The 17,651-nt window shown below is 63.3% G+C and overlaps 1 protein-coding gene across 1 annotated transcript in view; it reads left to right on the top strand.

Moving 5' to 3' along the window:
- Positions 1-17,268, top strand: part of BSN (bassoon presynaptic cytomatrix protein) — an 85,880-nt gene extending 68,612 nt beyond the window's left edge. Inside the window, exons 4-10 of the mRNA XM_040628810.1 lie at positions 3,016-3,483; positions 3,900-10,523; positions 12,604-14,680; positions 14,981-15,777; positions 15,908-16,007; positions 16,829-16,960; positions 17,228-17,268. Coding sequence (XP_040484744.1) covers positions 3,016-3,483; positions 3,900-10,523; positions 12,604-14,680; positions 14,981-15,777; positions 15,908-16,007; positions 16,829-16,960; positions 17,228-17,268 — 10,239 coding nt within the window. The remainder of the gene's footprint in view (positions 1-3,015; positions 3,484-3,899; positions 10,524-12,603; positions 14,681-14,980; positions 15,778-15,907; positions 16,008-16,828; positions 16,961-17,227) is intronic.
- The last annotated feature ends 383 nt before the right edge of the window (positions 17,269-17,651 follow it).

Below are 17,651 nucleotides of genomic sequence, written 5' to 3'. Positions count from 1 at the left end.
TTCCCACTTGCCAAGGGGGACAGGAAAAGGGGAGGCAGGTAGCAGCTCCCTGAAGCCTGGGGCTGGCTGGGGCTAGAATGGAAGAGTATAAGAGAGGGTGTGCAAGTGAATGAATAAGTGAGAGAATTAACACTAAGGGGGCGTAAATGAATGAGTAAGGAAATAAACACTAAAGGGGACAGTGAATGAACAAATGAATGAGTGGAATAACGGAATGAATAAGCAGGGGTGGAGCGGGGTGGGCATGCTGTAGGGGGCAGAGATGAGGGCTGAGTGAATAAAGAAAGCGGGACCTCTATTCCAACCCCCAGGCAGAGAGCCTCCCCCTGGCCTGCCTCCCACCCCATTCCCATTCCCATTCCCCAGAAGACTTAGGTCTGGGGCCAGGGCTCCTCAGGCTCCACCCCTCCAGTCCCCAGCGCTCTGTACTCTGCTCCCCCCAACCTCCAGAGAGCTGGGGAAGGGCCTCCAGCAGCCAGGTCAGGTGTTTATTTTTAGCCCTTACCTCACATGCCTCCCCCTGCCTGCCTTCCCTCCCTTCCTGGCTGACTGCTATAGCAGAGCCAGGAGCAACAGGGCCAACTGGGCAGCCCCTTCTGCAGCCTGGCGGCCTCCGTGAATAGCGTGGGAAGGAACAAAACCCTGGGGAGCGTGTGACCACAAGTGACATGCTCTGCTGAGGGCTGGGCCTCTGGGCTTAGGGAAGCAGGCTGCTGCATGTGCTGGCCCTGAGCCCCTGGCATGAGGTCAGACCATCCTTCCAAGGTGCCCTTGCTTCACAGGGGACTGTTGCTTCTGGGGTGTGGTCTGCAGGCCAGTAGGGGTCAGAGGTTTGCAAAGCCACTGGGGTGAGCCAGGGCAGATGTCCTAACCTCGAAAGGCCTGTCCTGGAATGGCTGTGTGCCAGGACCGAAAGTGGAATCAGGACAACGTTGCCATAGGGCCAGCCCGCACCCCACCCCCCCGATCTGGGCCTAGATCCTAGCCCCATCTTGCTGATCCTGGGGCTTTTCTCATTTCCAGAATTCCCTTGGCCTCTGCCTTCACCCCTCTCACCTCACCAGGGTCTCTTTGTCATCTCACGGTCCTCTGACCTGGGGGGATTTCCACTGTGTCCCCAGCTGACGTCAGAGGCACGTGGGCAGGATTTCAGACCCAGGCTCTGTGCTCTTCCGTGCCCCCTCTCTCTCAGGGCCTGGGCTCAGCCTGTCTAGCGTTCTTCCCAGGCGCCTCTAGGGGAGACCAAGCCAAGTGAGCCTAAGACCCAGCAAGTAGCCAGCACCCATTGCTTCTCAGGGGTTTGTGTCAGGGATACATAGAGGATCAGTTAAGGTCCACAGGGGGTCAGTAGTGGTGCTAAGGCCAGGCCCTGCAGGGAACAGGGTGAGTACACATAGGACTTGTAAAGGGTCACCCTCCATAGCTGGGCCCCTGTGCTCAGGCCCTGTGCATGGGGTAGGGCCTCAGGGCAGAGTCAGAGCTCCAATCTCAGGGAGCGACCTCAAGGCCCAGAGTAACAAGCCCAAGGAGTGGGCCTATCCCTCAACACACACCAGGGGTCTGTCACTTGCTTGGCCTGGCATCTGCTGGGGCCCAGGCCAGAGATGTGATATGTAGCCCCATGGGCAGGAAACCAGGGAAGAATCATTGGCGTGGCTTCTGCAATGGTGGCCTGAGGATGCCAGGCTGTAGGCAGGCGCTCTGGGGGTACCATGCTTCCAAGGACCTGCCAGGCGGGCTAGGGTCTGACATGGGCTCAGGGCAGTGTGCGAGGTAAGGGTGCCGAGGCACTTTGGGCTGGTGAGGGCCAAGGGCCACCTCCCTGCCCCGTCTCCTGGCTCTGCGATCCTGTGGTTCTCCTAATGGCCCAGCCTAGTGGCCAAGCTGCTGGTGGAAGCCTAAGTGTCTGGGCACCTGGGACGAGCAGCAGCAAGAAGGTCAGAGTGTCGTCTCTGCCCCCTCGTCTGGGGTGAGAGCAGGCACGGGTGTGTGGTTTCCCACCTCACCCCCTGTGGGCCATGGTAGGGCCTCCAGGAGTCCTGACTCTGGAGGAAATTCCTGGGAGATGTGCCCCCATCAGCCTCTGACCTACTGCAGAAATTACCCCCTCGGGGCCTGGGATGCTCAGACCTCACCCCTGCGCAGACAGCTGGAGCTCGGGGAATCAGGCTTGGTTTCTGGTGTTCTCGGACCTTCACCACTGCTACCCATGTCACACTTGGATGAGCAGTCTGGGGCTGTGGACTCCAGGAACGCTTCCTGCCAGCAGCCCCGGTGTCTGTCTTCATCCTGGCTGTGTCTCCAGCCCCCAGCACTGCGCCTGACAGAGGAGGTGACCCTGAGAGTGGTGGACTGATGGCCAAGGGTCTGGTCCCCACCCAGCTCTGGAGGAAGCAGGGCCCCTGACCTCAGTGCGGACACGCACGGTCCCCACTAGAGGAATATCCCAGAGCCCTGGGGGCAGGAGGAGGCTTCTGCTTGAGGGCCTTTGCTGACCTTGGACAGGGAGACTTGGGCTGGGGGATGTGGGCCGCCCCATCCTCCCAGCAGGGCTTCTTCCAGACAGCCTCCCCTGGCCCCAGGAGTCTGCAGCCTCCCAGCACAGCCCTTACTTGGGAAGGGTGTGTGGGGAAGGCTGGTGTGTGAGGCCACGCCTGGCTTGCAGGGGCTCTGGACTGCTGGACTCTACACCAGCCCCCCCTCTGCCCCAGACTTGCATGCTAACTGTAGCCTCCCCTCCCCGGCGGGTCTCCTTTTCTGGCTAGGTGAAAAAGCTCGCTATGGGGTGAGGAAGAGACCCTTTTTCTTGGTTTATCATTTGAATTCTGAAGGATGGGGAGGTGTGTCATTTGGGGGCAACAAATCTATCCGTCTTTTTCTCCTCGTGCCTTCAGTGTCATGCTTTGGAAGACGTTTTCCTGCTTACAGTTACAGAAATAGTCATGGAAATATTCTTTGAGTACTCCAGTGTCTTTGTGATTTTCATCAACCCCCTCCTCTTCCATTTCCTTACAGAAAACCGAGTGGCTCTGTCTGAACTGCCAAACTAAGCGGCTGCTAGAGGGCAGCCTGGGGGAGCCAACCCCCCTGCCATTGCCCGCCTCTCAACAGCCCCCCGCAGGGGCCCCTCTCCGGGCGACAGGAGCAGCCCCTCCAAAGCAGAAAGGGCCACAGGGGCCGGGCCAGCCATCAGGCCCCCCGCCCGCCAAGGCCAGTCCCCTGCCCACCAAGGCCAGTCCCCTGCCCACCAAGGCCAGCCCCCAGTCCAAGCCCCTCAGGGCTTCTGAACCCAGCAAGACCCCGAGCGGTGCCCAGGAAAAGAAGCCAGGAATCCCAGCTAAAGCCGAGCCTGGGCCAAAACCACCTCCAGAGGCAACCCTACCTCCTGGGACTCTCAAAGGAAAGACAGGGGCCCGGAGGACTGAACCTGCCACCCCTGTCGTCAAGGCCGTTCCAGAAGCCCCCAAGGGTGGGGAGTCGGAGGTCAGTCCCACTCACTTCCCAGGGACCCTAGCTCTAAGGTGGGATGGTCTAGGGAAGGGCTTGGTTCTCTGGGACATAGGCCTGGGGCAGGCCCCTTGGGGCCGCGGAGGAGATAAGGGATGCCTGGATGAGGCCCTGGGGGGCCTGGAGCCTGTGAGTTCTAGGCTCGTCCTGTGTCTGGCACGTGGTTGGGTGCTTTGGTGGGTTTTGCTACCATTAGATCTAATAAAGTTTCTCTTGGGGAACCTACGGCTCCTTGGAGTTTCTAAGGCCAGAGACATGGAGGAGGGTGGGCCATGATTCCTGGGAGGCGGAGGCCCCCTTCCTACGGGCCCTGGGTTGGACAGAGAGGGCTGGGCTTCCCCAGTGAGCTTTCTGCCACAAGCAGTCAAGTGTCTGCTTCTCCCCTGCCGCAGGAGCTGGCGGGCAAGCCGTACTCTCAGGACCTGTCTCGGAGTCCACAGAGCCTCAGTGACACGGGCTACTCCTCCGATGGCGTCTCCAGCTCCCAGAGTGAGATCACAGGCGTCGTACAGCAGGAGGTAGAGCAGCTGGACAGCGCGGGGGTGACAGGGCCTCGCCCGTCCAGCCCCTCCGAGCTCCACAAGGTGGGGAGCAGCATGCGGCCTTCACTGGAGGCCCAGGGCCCAGCCCCCAGGGGCGAGCAGAGCAAGCCACCCAGGAGCAGTGCTGTCGAACAGAAGCGGAGGCCCCACTCCTTGTCCATCATGCCCGAGGCCTATGACTCCGATGAGGAGCTGGAGGATATCCTGGAGGAAGGGGAAGACTCTCTGGAGTGGGGGCGCCAGAGGGAGCAGCAGGACACAGCTGAGTCCTCAGACGACTTTGGCAGCCAGCTGAGACACGACTACGTGGAGGACAGCAGTGAGGGTGGCTTGTCCCCTCTTCCACCCCAGCCCCCAGCCCGGGCAGCCGAACTGACCGATGAGGAGTTCATGCGACGGCAGATCCTGGAGATGAGTGCCGAGGAAGACAACCTGGAGGAGGAAGACGCCGTCCCCGTGGGGCCTGGCCTGGCCAAACATGGGGCCCAGAAGGGCGGCCCCAGGCCCCGGCCCGAGCCCAGCCAAGACCCAGCGGCTCCGCCCAAGAGACGTCTGCCGCACAACGCCACCACGGGCTACGAGGAGCTGCTGTCTGAGGGGGGCCCCGCCGATGCCAGCGACGGCACTGGGGCCCTGCAGGGGGGGCTCCGCCGCTTCAAGACCATTGAGCTCAATAGCACGGGCAGCTATGGCCACGAGCTGGACATGGGCCAAGGCCCCGACCCCAGCCTGGAGCGGGAGCCCGAGCTGGAGATGGAGAGCCTGACAGGCTCGCCTGAGGACCGCTCCCGCGGGGAGCACTCCTCCACGCTGCCGGCCTCCACGCCCAGCTACACTTCCGGCACCTCTCCCACCTCCCTGTCCTCCCTGGAGGAGGACAGTGACAGCAGCCCCAGCCGCCGGCAGCGGCTGGAAGAAGCAAAGCAGCAGCGCAAGGCCCGGCACCGCTCGCACGGGCCCCTGCTGCCCACCATCGAGGACTCCTCGGAGGAGGAGGAGCTGCGGGAGGAGGAGGAGCTGCTGCGGGAGCAGGAGAAGATGCGGGAGGTGGAGCAGCAGCGCATCCGCAGCACGGCCCGCAAGACTCGGCGAGACAAGGAAGAGCTGCGGGCACAGCGGCGGCGCGAGCGCTCCAAGACTCCCCCGAGCAACCTGTCACCCATCGAGGACGCCTCCCCGACGGAGGAGCTGAGACAGGCGGCCGAGATGGAGGAGCTCCATCGCTCCTCCTGCTCCGAGTACTCGCCCTCCCCTTCCCTCGACTCGGAGGCCGAGGCCCTGGACGGTGGCCCCACCCGGCTGTACAAGTCGGGCAGTGAGTACAACCTGCCCACCTTCATGTCCCTCTACTCGCCCACGGAGACGCCCTCGGGCAGCTCTGCTGCTCCCAGCTCGGGCCGGCCCCTCAAGAGCGCGGAGGAGGCCTACGAGGAGATGATGCGCAAGGCCGAGCTGCTCCAGCGGCAACAGGGGCAGGGGGCAGTCGGCCCCTCTCAGCCCACTGGCCCCCGGAGCCAGGGCACCTTTGAGTACCAGGACACCCCCGACCAAGACTATGGCCGGGCCGCACAGCCCGCCGCCGAGGACACACCGGCCAGCCTGGGGGCAGCCGTGTACGAGGAGATCCTTCAGACGTCACAGAGCATTGCCCGCATGCGGCAGGCCTCCTCCCGGGACCTGGCCTTTGCAGAGGACAAGAAGAAGGAGAAGCAGTTTCTGGATGCCGACAGTGCGTACATGGACCCGATGAAGCAAAATGGTGGCCCACTCACCCCTGGTACCAGTCCCACCCAGCTCGCTGCCCCTGTGTCCTTCTCCACCTCCACCCCCTCAGACAGTAGTGGTGGCCGAGTCATTCCTGATGTCCGTGTTACTCAGCATTTTGCAAAGGAGCCTCAGGACCCCCTCAAGCTTCACAGCTCCGCCGCCTCCCCCAGCTCTGCCTCCAAGGAGGTAGGCGTATCCTTCTCCCAGGGCCCTGGCACCCCAGCCACCCCAGCCGTGGCTCCTTGTCCAGCCGGCCTGTCACGAGGTTATATGACGCCGACCTCCCCAGGAGGCTCTGAGCGCACCCCTTCGCCATCTTCGGTAGGCCACAGCTACGGACAGAGCCCGGCCACCGCAAACTATGGGTCCCAAACTGAGGAGCTACCCCAGGCCCCCAGCGGCCCCACTGCCAGAGACAAGCCCCTGAGTGTGAGTGATGGTGAGAGCGGCCCCCACAAGGCCTCCCGGGGGTATTCCTACTTCGCGGGCTCCAGCCCACCTCTGTCTCCATCTTCTCCTTCAGAGAGTCCCACATTCTCCCCTGGCAAGCTGGGCCTGAGGGCCACAGCCGAGTTCTCTACACAGACGCCAAGCCCGACCCCTGCCTTGGACATGCCTCGGAGCCCTGGTGCCCCAACCCCAGCACCCATGGTGGCTCAGGGCACACAAACGCCACACCGACCCAGCACCCCTCGCCTCGTATGGCAGCAGTCCTCTCAGGAGGCCTTTATGGTCATCACTCTGGCATCAGAGGCCTCCAGCCAGACCAGGATGGTACATGCCAGTGCCTCCACCTCCCCAGTGTGTTCGCCCACTGACACCCAGCCCACCACCCACAGCTACAGCCAGACAACACCTCCAAGTGCGTCCCAGCTGCCCCCAGAGCCACCTGGGCCACCTGGCTTCCCACGGGCACCCAGTGCTGGTGCGGACGGGCCCTTGGCAGTATATGGCTGGGGCGCCCTCCCTGCTGAGAACATCTCCCTGTGCCGGATCTCCTCTGTCCCTGGAACGTCTAGGGTGGAGCCAGGCCCCAGACCTCCGGGCAGTGCTGTGGTAGACCTTCGCACAGCTGTCAAGCCCACGCCCATCATCCTTACTGACCAGGGCATGGACCTAACTTCTCTTGCCGTGGAAGCAAGGAAGTATGGCCTTGCGCTGGATCCAATCCCAGGACGGCAGTCAACTGCTGTGCAGCCTTTGGTCATCAACCTCAACGCCCAGGAGCAGACCCATGCCTTCCTCAGCACCTCCACCACCGTGAGCATCACCATGGCCTCATCTGTGCTCATGGCTCAGCAAAAGCAGCCTGTTGTCTACGGAGACCCCTTCCAGAGCCGGCTTGACTTTGGCCAGGGCGCGGGGAGCCCCGTGTGCCTGGCCCAGGTCAAGCAGGTAGAGCAGGCTGTCCAGACAGCCCCGTACCGAGGTGGGCCCCGTGGAAGACCTAGAGAGGCCAAGTTTGCCAGGTATAACCTGCCCAACCAGGTAGCACCTCTGGCCAGAAGGGACGTTTTAATCACTCAGATGGGCACTGCCCAGAGTGTTGGCCTCAAATCAGGTCCAGTGCCAGAGCCTGGTGCTGAACCCCACCGGGCTGCCCCCGCAGAGCTGCGGTCACACGCTATGCCCGGTGCCAGGAAGCCGCACGCAGTGGTGGTACAGATGGGAGAGGGTGCCACGGGCACTGTGACCACACTGCTCCCGGAGGAGCCCTCAGGTGCCCTGGACCTCACCGGGATGAGGCCTGAGACCCAGATGGCGTGCTGCGACATGGTGTACAAGTTGCCCTTCGGCAGTAGCTGCACGGGCACCTTCCACCCCACCCCCAGCGCACCTGAGAAGAATGTGGCAGACATCGCCCCACCCGGCCAGGGCGGGGGCCCCTTCTACAGTCCCCGGGACTCTGAGCCTCCCGAGCCCCCCGCCTACCGGGCACAAGGGGTGGCAGGGCCTGGGCCCCATGAGGAGCAGAGGCCCTACCCACAGGGCCTCCATGGCAGGCTGTACTCCTCCATGTCTGACACCAATTTGGCTGAGGCTGGCCTCAACTACCATGCACACAGGACTGGGCAGCTCTTCCAGGGCCCCGGCCGAGACTCCGCTGTGGATCTCAGCTCGCTGAAGCACTCCTACAGCCTGGGCTTCGTGGATGGACGCTACCTGGGGCAGGGCTTGCAGTATGGCTCCTACACAGACCTGCGTCATCCCACAGACGTTTTGACTCACCCGCTTCCCATGCGGCGCTACAGTTCAGTGTCAAACATCTACTCCGACCACAGGTACGGCCCGCGGGGAGATGCCGCTGGCTTCCAGGAGGCCAGCCTGGCCCAGTACAGTGCCACCACCGCCCGTGAGATCAGCCGCATGTGTGCTGCCCTCAACTCCATGGACCAGTATGGAGGGCGGCATGGCGGCGGCGGCGGTGGCCCCGACCTCATGCAGTATCAGCCTCAGCCCGGGCCTGGGCTCAGCACCCCACAGGGTCTGGCTCCCCTCAGACCCGGCCTCCTTGGGAACCCCACCTTCCCAGAGGGCCACCCAAGTCCTGGGAACCTGGCCCAGTACCGGCCCACAGTAGGCCAGGGAACGGCAGTCAGACAGCTGCTGCCTTCCACAGCCACCGTGCGTGCAGCCGACGGCATGATCTACTCAACCATCAACACTCCGATTGCTGCAACACTGCCCATAACCACCCAGCCCGCTTCAGTACTGCGGCCCATGGTGCGCCGCGGCATGTACAGGCCTTACGTGTCTGGCGGAGTCACAGCCGTGCCGCTCACCAGCCTGACACGCATGCCCGTGATTGCCCCCCGGATACCTCTTGGGCCCACAGGGCTGTACCGATATCCTGCGCCGAGCAGATTCCCCACTGCTTCCAGTGTTCCCCCTGCGGAGGGTCCTGTCTACCTGGGGAAACCCGCTGCGGCCAAGGCCGCCGGGGTTGGGGGCCCACCAAGGCCAGAGCTGCCTGCAGGGGGGGCTCGGGAAGAGCCTCTTTCCACAGCCACCCCTGCGGCCGCCAAGGAGGCCCTAGCAGCCCCAGCCCCAGCCCCGCTGGCTGGCCAGAAGCCCCCCGTAGACGCTGCTCCCGGGGGCGGCAGCGGGGCCCTCAGCCGGCCAGGCCTGGAGAAGGAGGACGCCGTGCAGGAGGAGCGGCAGCGCAAGCAGCAGGAGCAGCTGCTCCAGCTGGAGCGGGAGCGCGTGGAGCTAGAGAAGCTGCGGCAGCTGCGGCTGCAGGAGGAGCTGGAGCGGGAGCGCGTGGAGCTGCAGCGGCACCGCGAGGAGGAGCAGCTGCTGGTGCAGCGGGAGCTGCAGGAGCTGCAGACCATCAAGCACCATGTGCTGCAGCAGCAACAGGAGGAGCGGCAGGCTCAGTTCGCCCTGCAGCGCGAGCAGCTCGCACAGCAGCGTCTGCAGCTGGAGCAGATCCAGCAGCTGCAGCAGCAGCTGCAGCAGCAGTTGGAGGAGCAGAAGCAGCGGCAGAAGGCCCCCTTCCCCGCGGCCTGCGAGGCACCTGGCCGGGGGCCTCCCCCAGCTGCCCCGGAGCTGGCTCAGAATGGCCAGTACTGGCCACCTCTGAGCCACACAGCCTTCATCGCTGTGGCAGGACCAGAGGGGCCTGGGCAGCCTCGGGAGCCCGGGCTGCATCGGGGCCTCCCCAGCTCTGCGTCGGACATGTCGCTGCAGACGGAGGAGCCGTGGGAGGCGGGCCGCGGTGGCATCAAGAAGCGGCACTCTATGCCTCGCCTGCGGGATGCCTGCGAGCCAGAGTCGGGCCCCGAGCCCTGCGGGGTCAGGAGAATCGCAGACAGCAGCGTGCAGACGGACGATGAGGAGGGGGAGGGCCGCTACCTCCTGACCCGGCGGCGCCGGGTGCGGCGGAGTGCGGACTGCAGCGTGCAGACTGATGACGAGGACAATGCTGAGTGGGAGCAGCCCGTGCGCCGCCGCCGGTCCCGTCTTTCCCGCCACTCGGACTCCGGCTCCGACAGCAAGCATGATGCTGCTGCCTCATCGTCCCCTGCGGCGGCTGCCGCGAGGGCCATGAGCAGCGTGGGCATCCAAACCATCAGTGACTGCTCCGTGCAGACGGAGCCCGACCAGCTGCCCAGGGTCTCTCCGGCCATCCACATCACCGCTGCGACCGACCCCAAGGTGGAGATCGTCAGGTACATCTCGGCCCCCGAGAAGACGGGGCGCGGGGAGAGCCTGGCCTGCCAGACGGAGCCCGAGGGGCAGGCCCAGGGTATGGCCGGGCCGCAGCTTGTAGGGCCGACTGCCATCAGCCCCTACCTGCCCGGCATCCAGATCGTCACCCCAGGGCCCCTGGGCAGATTCGAGAAAAAGAAGCCGGATCCCCTGGAGATTGGATACCAGGCCCAGCTACCCCCGGAGTCCCTGTCACAGCTCGTGAGCCGCCAGCCTCCCAAGTCCCCCCAGGTCCTCTACTCACCGGTCTCACCCCTGTCCCCACACCGGCTCCTGGACACCTCCTTTGCTTCCAGTGAGAGGCTGAACAAGGCTCACGTGAGTCCCCAGAAGCACTTCACGGCTGACAGCGCTCTCCGCCAGCAGACGCTGCCTCGCCCCATGAAGACCCTACAGCGGTCCTTGTCCGACCCTAAGCCCCTCAGCCCCACCGCCGAGGAGTCTGCCAAAGAGAGGTTCTCCCTCTACCAGCACCAGGGGGGACTGGGTAGCCAGGTATGGGCACACGGGCTGGTCCAGGGTGGGACAGGGGTCTCTGTCTAGCCTGGGGGCGCCACAGGGAGGGGTAGCCCCTGGGGGGCGGTGGAGTCACCTCCGGCTCCAGAGGCCCAGAGGAAGGAGTTGAGGATGAGGACTGGAACTTCCTCAGTGCACACCCGGTGGAGCCGGCAGCCTGGCAAGGACATCTGGGCAAATGCACACTCGCACGCTGGCCCCCACAGCCACCCACCCAGATGCCACTGGAAACCTCAGCCTTCCCTCAGCACTGCCTCTTCACGGCCCATGCCTGGTCCAGCCCCTACCACCTCCTGGGCCAGACAGGGCCCCTCCCATTCCAAACCTCTACTGTGGATGTTGCCTTAGAAAATCAGCAACATGGACCCAGCTGGGCCGCTCCCTACTCCCCAGCCCCGGCCTGGCTGCCATGGCCCCAACAGGAAGCCCAAGCCTCTGGGCCTAGCATTCGAGGTCCATCCCAATAGGCTGCAGGGTGCTCTTGGTCTTATCTTGTCCCCTGCCCCTCTCTGGCCTTCAATAAATCTGCTTACACTCCTGTCTGCTCCCCTAGGCAGGGAACCCTGCAGCATAAACTTACCCTTGCCTGTGGCTTTAGTTGCCAAAGGGTGCCCTGGGACTGAGTGAGGTGGCCTGCTGTGGGCTGCTGCGCAGGGGGAGATGGGAGTTGCAAGGGCCTAATGCCAAGGATTTTGAGTGCCAGACTGAGGAGTGTGGGCTTTTCTTACAGGCCCTTGGAGCCTCTGGAGGTTTTAGGCAGTTGAGACAGGGCAAGATGGGGTTTTTTGTTTGTTTGTTTTTTAAGCTTTTATCTATTTATTTGAGAGAGAGAAAGTATGAGCGGGGATAGGGGCAAAGGGAGAGGGAGAAGCAGACTCCCCACTGAGCAGGGAGCCTGACATAGGGCTTGATCCTAGGACCCTGGGATCATGACTTAACCGAGTGAGCCACCCAGGCATCCCACGAAAGTTATTGTTAAAGGCCCACCCATTGTTCTAAGGTTCTGAGGCACACTATCATTTCCTTTACGATGACATGTGGTGAGAGTGGGTGGGAGGTTTTTATGTAGTTTCTTGGCAAGGTAAAAAGTAAGAAGCCCAATGTCAGACCCTAGTGTATTTTGGGGACTTGGGTGGTCCATAAAAACCCAAAGGCCTGGAGCACCCTGGGAAGACCAGGAGCTAGAGACGAAGGCCCTGGTGTAAACCTCCCAGCAGTGTGGACCTTCGGGCAACGTGGCACATGAGGGCGGGTGAGGAGAGCTGCATGGAGGGCAGAGTTAGGGAGCCTGGACCAGGAAGCCATGCAGCCGGAGATCGGGCCGGAGGGGCCTTGGAGGGGAGCTGGCAGTCCCAGAGAGCGGTGGGCTCGCAGCGATGTGGAAAGAAGTGGGGGCCAGGCTGAGAGCAGAGTCCAGAGGGTTTGGCAGAGGGTGGCGCAGGGCCGCTGGGTGGACAGGTGGCTGAGTTGCAGGTCACTTAGAAGAGGAGTAGGGCAGGAGGCAGGAAAAGACCCAGAGCCTGCAGTAACTGACATTCAGTCAGCATGTGCCCTTTCCCATGATCCTCCAGGGAGCCTGCTGGGCACCCAGGAACCATTCTATTTCTGTCCATGGCCCTCTACTGTCCTTGGTCCCCACTGGCTGCTAGACCTAACCTCAGAGCCAGAGTGTACCCTCCTCACCTCAGGACACTCAGTGGGAGACAGAGGGTGGTCAGCCCACAGGACACAGGCAGGGATTCTCGGAGCCCCCATGTACTAGGGGTTCTCAGAGGCAGGCCAGTCCTGGAGACCAGCACAGAGGGGTATCTGCTGCTCCCCTCCCCTGCTGCTGCCCAGAGTGCTGGGAGGGTAAAGGGCTGTGAAACGATCGCTGGCCAGTGGTGATCTCCACCAGTGCGGGAACAGGGCGGGCCTCAGGGCTGCCCAGTGAATCAGAGCACCCACTGTATGGAGGCCAGCCTCTGCCCCAACCCAAGCCAGGGCTCTTCCACCTTTTGCCCCACCAAGTCACCCACACCTTGGGTCTCAGTGCTGCCCGCCCTTCCCTCTGTCTCAGGTGTCGGCGCTGCCACCCAACGGCCTGGTCCGCAAGGTGAAGCGGACACTGCCCAGCCCCCCTCCAGAGGAGGCTCACCTGCCCCTGGCTGGCCAGCCCCCCCCACAGCTGTATGCGGCCAGCCTGCTGCAGCATGGACTGGCGGGGCCCACCGCTGTCCCTGCCACCAAGGCCAGCCTGCTCCGGGAGCTGGACCGCGACCTGCGGCTGGTGGAGCATGAGTCCACCAAGCTGCGCAAGAAGCAAGCAGAGCTGGACGAGGAGGAGAAGGAGATCGACGCCAAGCTCAAGTACCTGGAGCTGGGCATCACGCAGCGGAAAGAGTCTCTGGCCAAAGACCGGGTTGGCCGTGACTACCCGCCCCTCCGTGGGCTTGGTGAGCATCGTGACTACTTGTCGGACAGCGAGCTCAACCAGCTGCGGCTCCAGGGCTGCCCCACTCCTGCCGGCCAGTACGCAGACTTCCCTGTCACTGCCGCTGCTCCTGCCACCCCCTCCGGCCCCACTGCCTTCCAACAGCCCCGGTTCCCACCTCCAGCCCCGCAGTACTCTGCAGGCAGTGGTGGGCCAACTCAGAATGGATTCCCGGCCCACCAAGCACCCACCTACCCTGGCCCCAGCACATACCCAGCACCCGCCTTTCCTCCTGGCACCAGTTACCCAGCTGAGCCTGGCCTGCCAGGCCAACAGGCTTTCCGTCCCACGGGCCATTATGCAGCCCAAACACCCATGCCAACCACACAGAGCACTCTCTTCCCAGTCCCGGCCGACAGCCGTGCCCCCCACCAGAAGCCACGCCAGACGTCACTAGCCGACTTGGAACAGAAGGTGCCCACTAACTATGAGGTGATTGCCAGCCCTGTCGTGGCCATGTCTTCAGCCCCATCTGAAACCAGCTACAGCGGCCCAGCAGTGAGCAGCAGCTATGAGCAAGGCAAAGCTGTGGAGCTGCCCCGGGCCAGTGACCGGAGCAGCGTGAGCCTGAGCTCCACCTCCACCTACCCCTCTGACTCCCACTACACCAGCCTGGAGCAGAATGTCCCTCGCAACTATGTGATGATTGATGACATCAGTGAGCTGACCAAGGACAGCACCTCCACTGCCCCTGAGAGCCAGCGACTGGAGCCCCTGGGGCCGAGCAGCAGTGGGCGTCCTGGGAAAGAGCCCGGAGAACCAGGCATCCTGGAGGGGCCTGTACTGCCCTGCTGCTACACCAGAGGGGAGGAAGAATCCGAGGAGGACTCTTACGACCCCCGTGGGAAGAGTGGCCACCACCGGAGTGTGGAGAGCAATGGCCGACCCACCAGTGGCCACTACTACAGTGACAGTGACTACAGACATGGGGCTCGAGCGGAGAAGTATGGTCCAGGCCCCATGGGGCCCAAGCATCCCTCCAAGAGCCTGGCACCAGCTGCCATCTCCTCAAAGCGCAGCAAGCACCGGAAGCAAGGCATGGAACAAAAGATCTCCAAGTTCTCACCTATCGAAGAGGCCAAGGACGTGGAGTCGGATCTGGCCTCCTACCCCTCCCCGGCCGTCAGCAGCAGCCTGGCCTCTCGGGGCAGGAAGTTCCAGGACGAAATCACGTACGGGCTCAAGAAGAACGTGTATGAACAGCAAAGGTACTATGGGGTGTCCGGCCGGGACCCCGTGGACGAGGATGACCGCATGTACGGAGGGAGCGGCCGGTCCCGGGTGGCGTCAGTGTACGGTGGGGAGAAGCTGTCCGGCCATGACTTCAGTGGTCGGGGCAAGGGATATGAGCGGGAACGAGAAGCCGGGGAGCGACTTCAAAAAGCGGGCCCCAAGCCCTCGTCCCTGAGCATGGCGCACGGCCGGGCCCGGCCCCCCATGCGGAGCCAGATCTCCGAAGAGGAGAGCCCTGTCAGCCCCTTGGGGCGGCCCCGCCCTGCCGGCGGCACCCTTCCTCCTGGGGACACCTGCCCACAGTTCTGCTCCAGCCACTCCATGCCTGACGTCCAGGAGCATGTCAAGGACGGGCCTCGGGCCCACACATATAAGCGTGAGGAGGGCTACATCCTGGATGACTCCCACTGCGTAGTTTCCGACAGCGAAGGTAATGGCAGCCAGGGGTGATTTCTGCAGCTGCTCAGCACCCTGGGGGGCCTGCCCGCCCATGGGGCCCTGGGCCCTGAGATGTCCCAGAGGGGCCCGACTTGGCGCCTCAGCCAGTGGGCCCTGCTGCAGGTAGCTCCACCTGCGCCCTGGCCCTGGTTGTGGGGGGGGCGGGCTGGGGGCCTAGTGTGAATGCTTATGGCTGTGGCGCCCACTCTCTGGTCTCCTTGCATGGCTTCAGCTGGGCCTCCCCCTGCGGCCAGCCCGGGGGTTGATGGTGTTCTGTTTTTGGTCTCTGAAGCGTATCACCTGGGCCAGGAGGAGACAGACTGGTTTGATAAGCCCCGGGATGCCCGCTCTGACCGGTTCAGGCACCATGGGGGCCATGCAGTCTCCTCCTCCTCCCAGAAGCGAGGCCCTGCCAGGCACAGCTACCACGACTACGATGAGCCCCCCGAGGAGGGCCTGTGGCCACATGATGAAGGCGGCCCGAGCCGCCACACCTCAGCCAAGGAACACTGGCACCACAGTGACCACGGGCGGCACTCAGGCCGCCACGCTGGCGAGGAGCCGGGCCGGCGTGCTGCCAAACCACACACTCGGGACCTGGGTCGCCACGAGGCCCGGCCTCACCCTCAGCCCAGCCCTGCCCCGGCCATGCAGAAGAAGGGTCAGCCTGGGTACCCCAGCTCCGCTGAGTACTCACAACCGTCCCGAGCTCCGTCAGCGTACCATCATGCCTCTGACAGCAAAAAGGGCTCCCGGCAGGCCCACGCGGGGCCCACGACACCGCAGCCAAAGCCAGAACCCCAGCCACAGCCGCAAGGTCGGCAGGCAGCTCCTGGGCCACAGCAGTCACAGCCACCGCCATCGAGGCAGACCCCCTCAGCGACAGCATCGCGCCAGCCACAGACACAGCAGCAGCAGCAGCAACAGCCAGGTCTCGGGATGCAGCCCCCTCAGGCGGCCCCGGCACAGGCTCGGCTGCAGCAGCAGGGCCAGCCAGCCGCCCGGGGCCCAGCCCCCGCTGCCGGCCAGCCAGCAGGGAAGGCCCAGCCAGGCCCCACGACAGCCACAGGCCCCCAGCCAGCAGGACCGGTAAGTAGGGCCCCAGCACGCGGATCCTACCCAGGGCCAGTGCTGCGCTGCAGCTCGGACACGCCCTCGGTTTCCGGCTGCGCGTGGCAGAGAGTCGGACAGCATCTCAGCTGTGGGTTCTGTGTTGCAGCCCCGGGCAGAGCAGGCAAATGGCTCTAAAGGGACAGCCAAGGCACCCCAACAGGGGAGGCCTCCTCAGGCCCAACCACCACCAGGACCTGGACCTGCAGGTGAGCCTATATTTGGGTGCCCTCAGCTATGGCCCAGAATTCCCGGTCTGCCCTCTCCCTACACCCACCGGTGCCCTGAGCTTCCCTGCACCGCATACCCACACTGCACCCTGAGAAGGTGCCCAGGGGTCTGCAGACCTTCCCAACAGAAAACAAGCCTGGGGTTAGAATGAGCTAGTGGTTGGGCGCCTGGGTGGCTCAGTGGGTTGGGCAGCCCAGTCCTGGTTTCAGCTCAGGTCATGATCTCATGGCTCGTGGGATGTGGGATTGAGCGCTGCATCAGGTTCCACACTCAGGAGTCTGCTTGAGGATTCTCTCCCTCTGCCCCTCCCGCAGCCTGTGTGTGTGTGTGTGTGTGTGTGTGTGTGTGTACACACGTGCGTGCTCTCTCTCTCACTCTTTCTTTCTCCCTCTCTCTGAAATAAATAAATAAATAAATCTTAAAAAAAAAAGAATGAGCTAGTGGGGTCACCAGCACTGGGGTCCTCAGGCCCAGGCAGCTCTGGGCAGGGAACCTGGAAGGGACTGGCGAGTGCAGGGCCAGGACAGGAGCTGCTTACCGTCTCTTTCCTTCCCCTTCTCTCCTCCCTTCTGTCTTCCCATCCTCCTTTTCTCCTTACTTACTTGCCTAAACTTCCCTTCTTCTGCTTCCTTCCACCTCTCTAACTTCCTGTTCTTACTTCTCTCTCTTCATTACTCTCTCCTTCATCCTTACCCTCCCACCTCACAGCTGCCCTATGTTCAGACCCCTCAGGGCTGTTCTCCCACTCAGAGCCTGAAGGGCCAAGCCTGCCTCCTGACGGTGGTTTCTTTCCCCGCAGGCATGAAGGCCGGAGCCAGGCCTGGAGGGACCCCGGGGGCTCCTGCCGGCCAGCCAGGCGCCGATGGTGAGAGTGTGCTCTCCAAAATCCTCCCTGGTGGGGCAGCAGAGCAGGCCGGCAAGCTGACGGAAGGTAGGCACTGCCTGCAGCCGGGTCTGTGGTGGGCCGCAGCTCCAGGGCCCTACTGTGGCCGAGGGTGGGTCTGGGAAATGACTCCAGGCTCGGCCAGTCAGCCACAGGCCAGCCTCAAGTCTACCTACTGCTGCCCAGTGGCTCTCGGGGTGGGGGTGGGGGGGCGGTGTCCCTGCCCCTTGGGCTTTCTTCACTGTGCCAAATGGCTCCAGTAGGAGGGGGTCCAGTCCAATTTCCTGACGCCTCTCTCCTTTTTCTATGTCACAGCTGTCTCTGCTTTTGGCAAAAAGTTCTCCTCATTCTGGTGACCATGCCCTGCAGGGTAAGTATGAGTTGCCTAGACCCAGCCTCCCTTCATGTGGTGGTCCCGAGGGATCCTCTAGGAGGAGTCTGGTCTTCATCAGTGGGTGATGTGGCCAGAGCTGCAGTATCCTCTCCTGTGAGTGGGGGAGGAGGAGGAGGAGGAGGAGGAGGAGGGCCCCAATGCACAGATGCCCTAACATGGGGCCAACTCAGTAGAGGTCCCAGCAAAGGGAAGCTAGGGCCAACATCCCCTTGTCCATTTCCACCACCCCCTACCACCCCCACCCCAGGGCTCTCACAGCCTTGAGTTGGCTTTAGTTTGTAGGTAGGGCCCCCTGGGATGCGGCTCCTCCCCAACCCTCCTCTGTAAATACTCCACAGGCTCTTG

This window comes from Ursus maritimus, unplaced genomic scaffold, assembly GCF_017311325.1.
Source record: "Ursus maritimus isolate PB19 unplaced genomic scaffold, ASM1731132v1 scaffold_14, whole genome shotgun sequence".
Lineage (NCBI taxonomy): Eukaryota > Metazoa > Chordata > Mammalia > Carnivora > Ursidae > Ursus > Ursus maritimus.
Note: the sequence above shows the minus strand (reverse complement) of the source record. Positions and strands in the feature narration are given on the sequence as shown.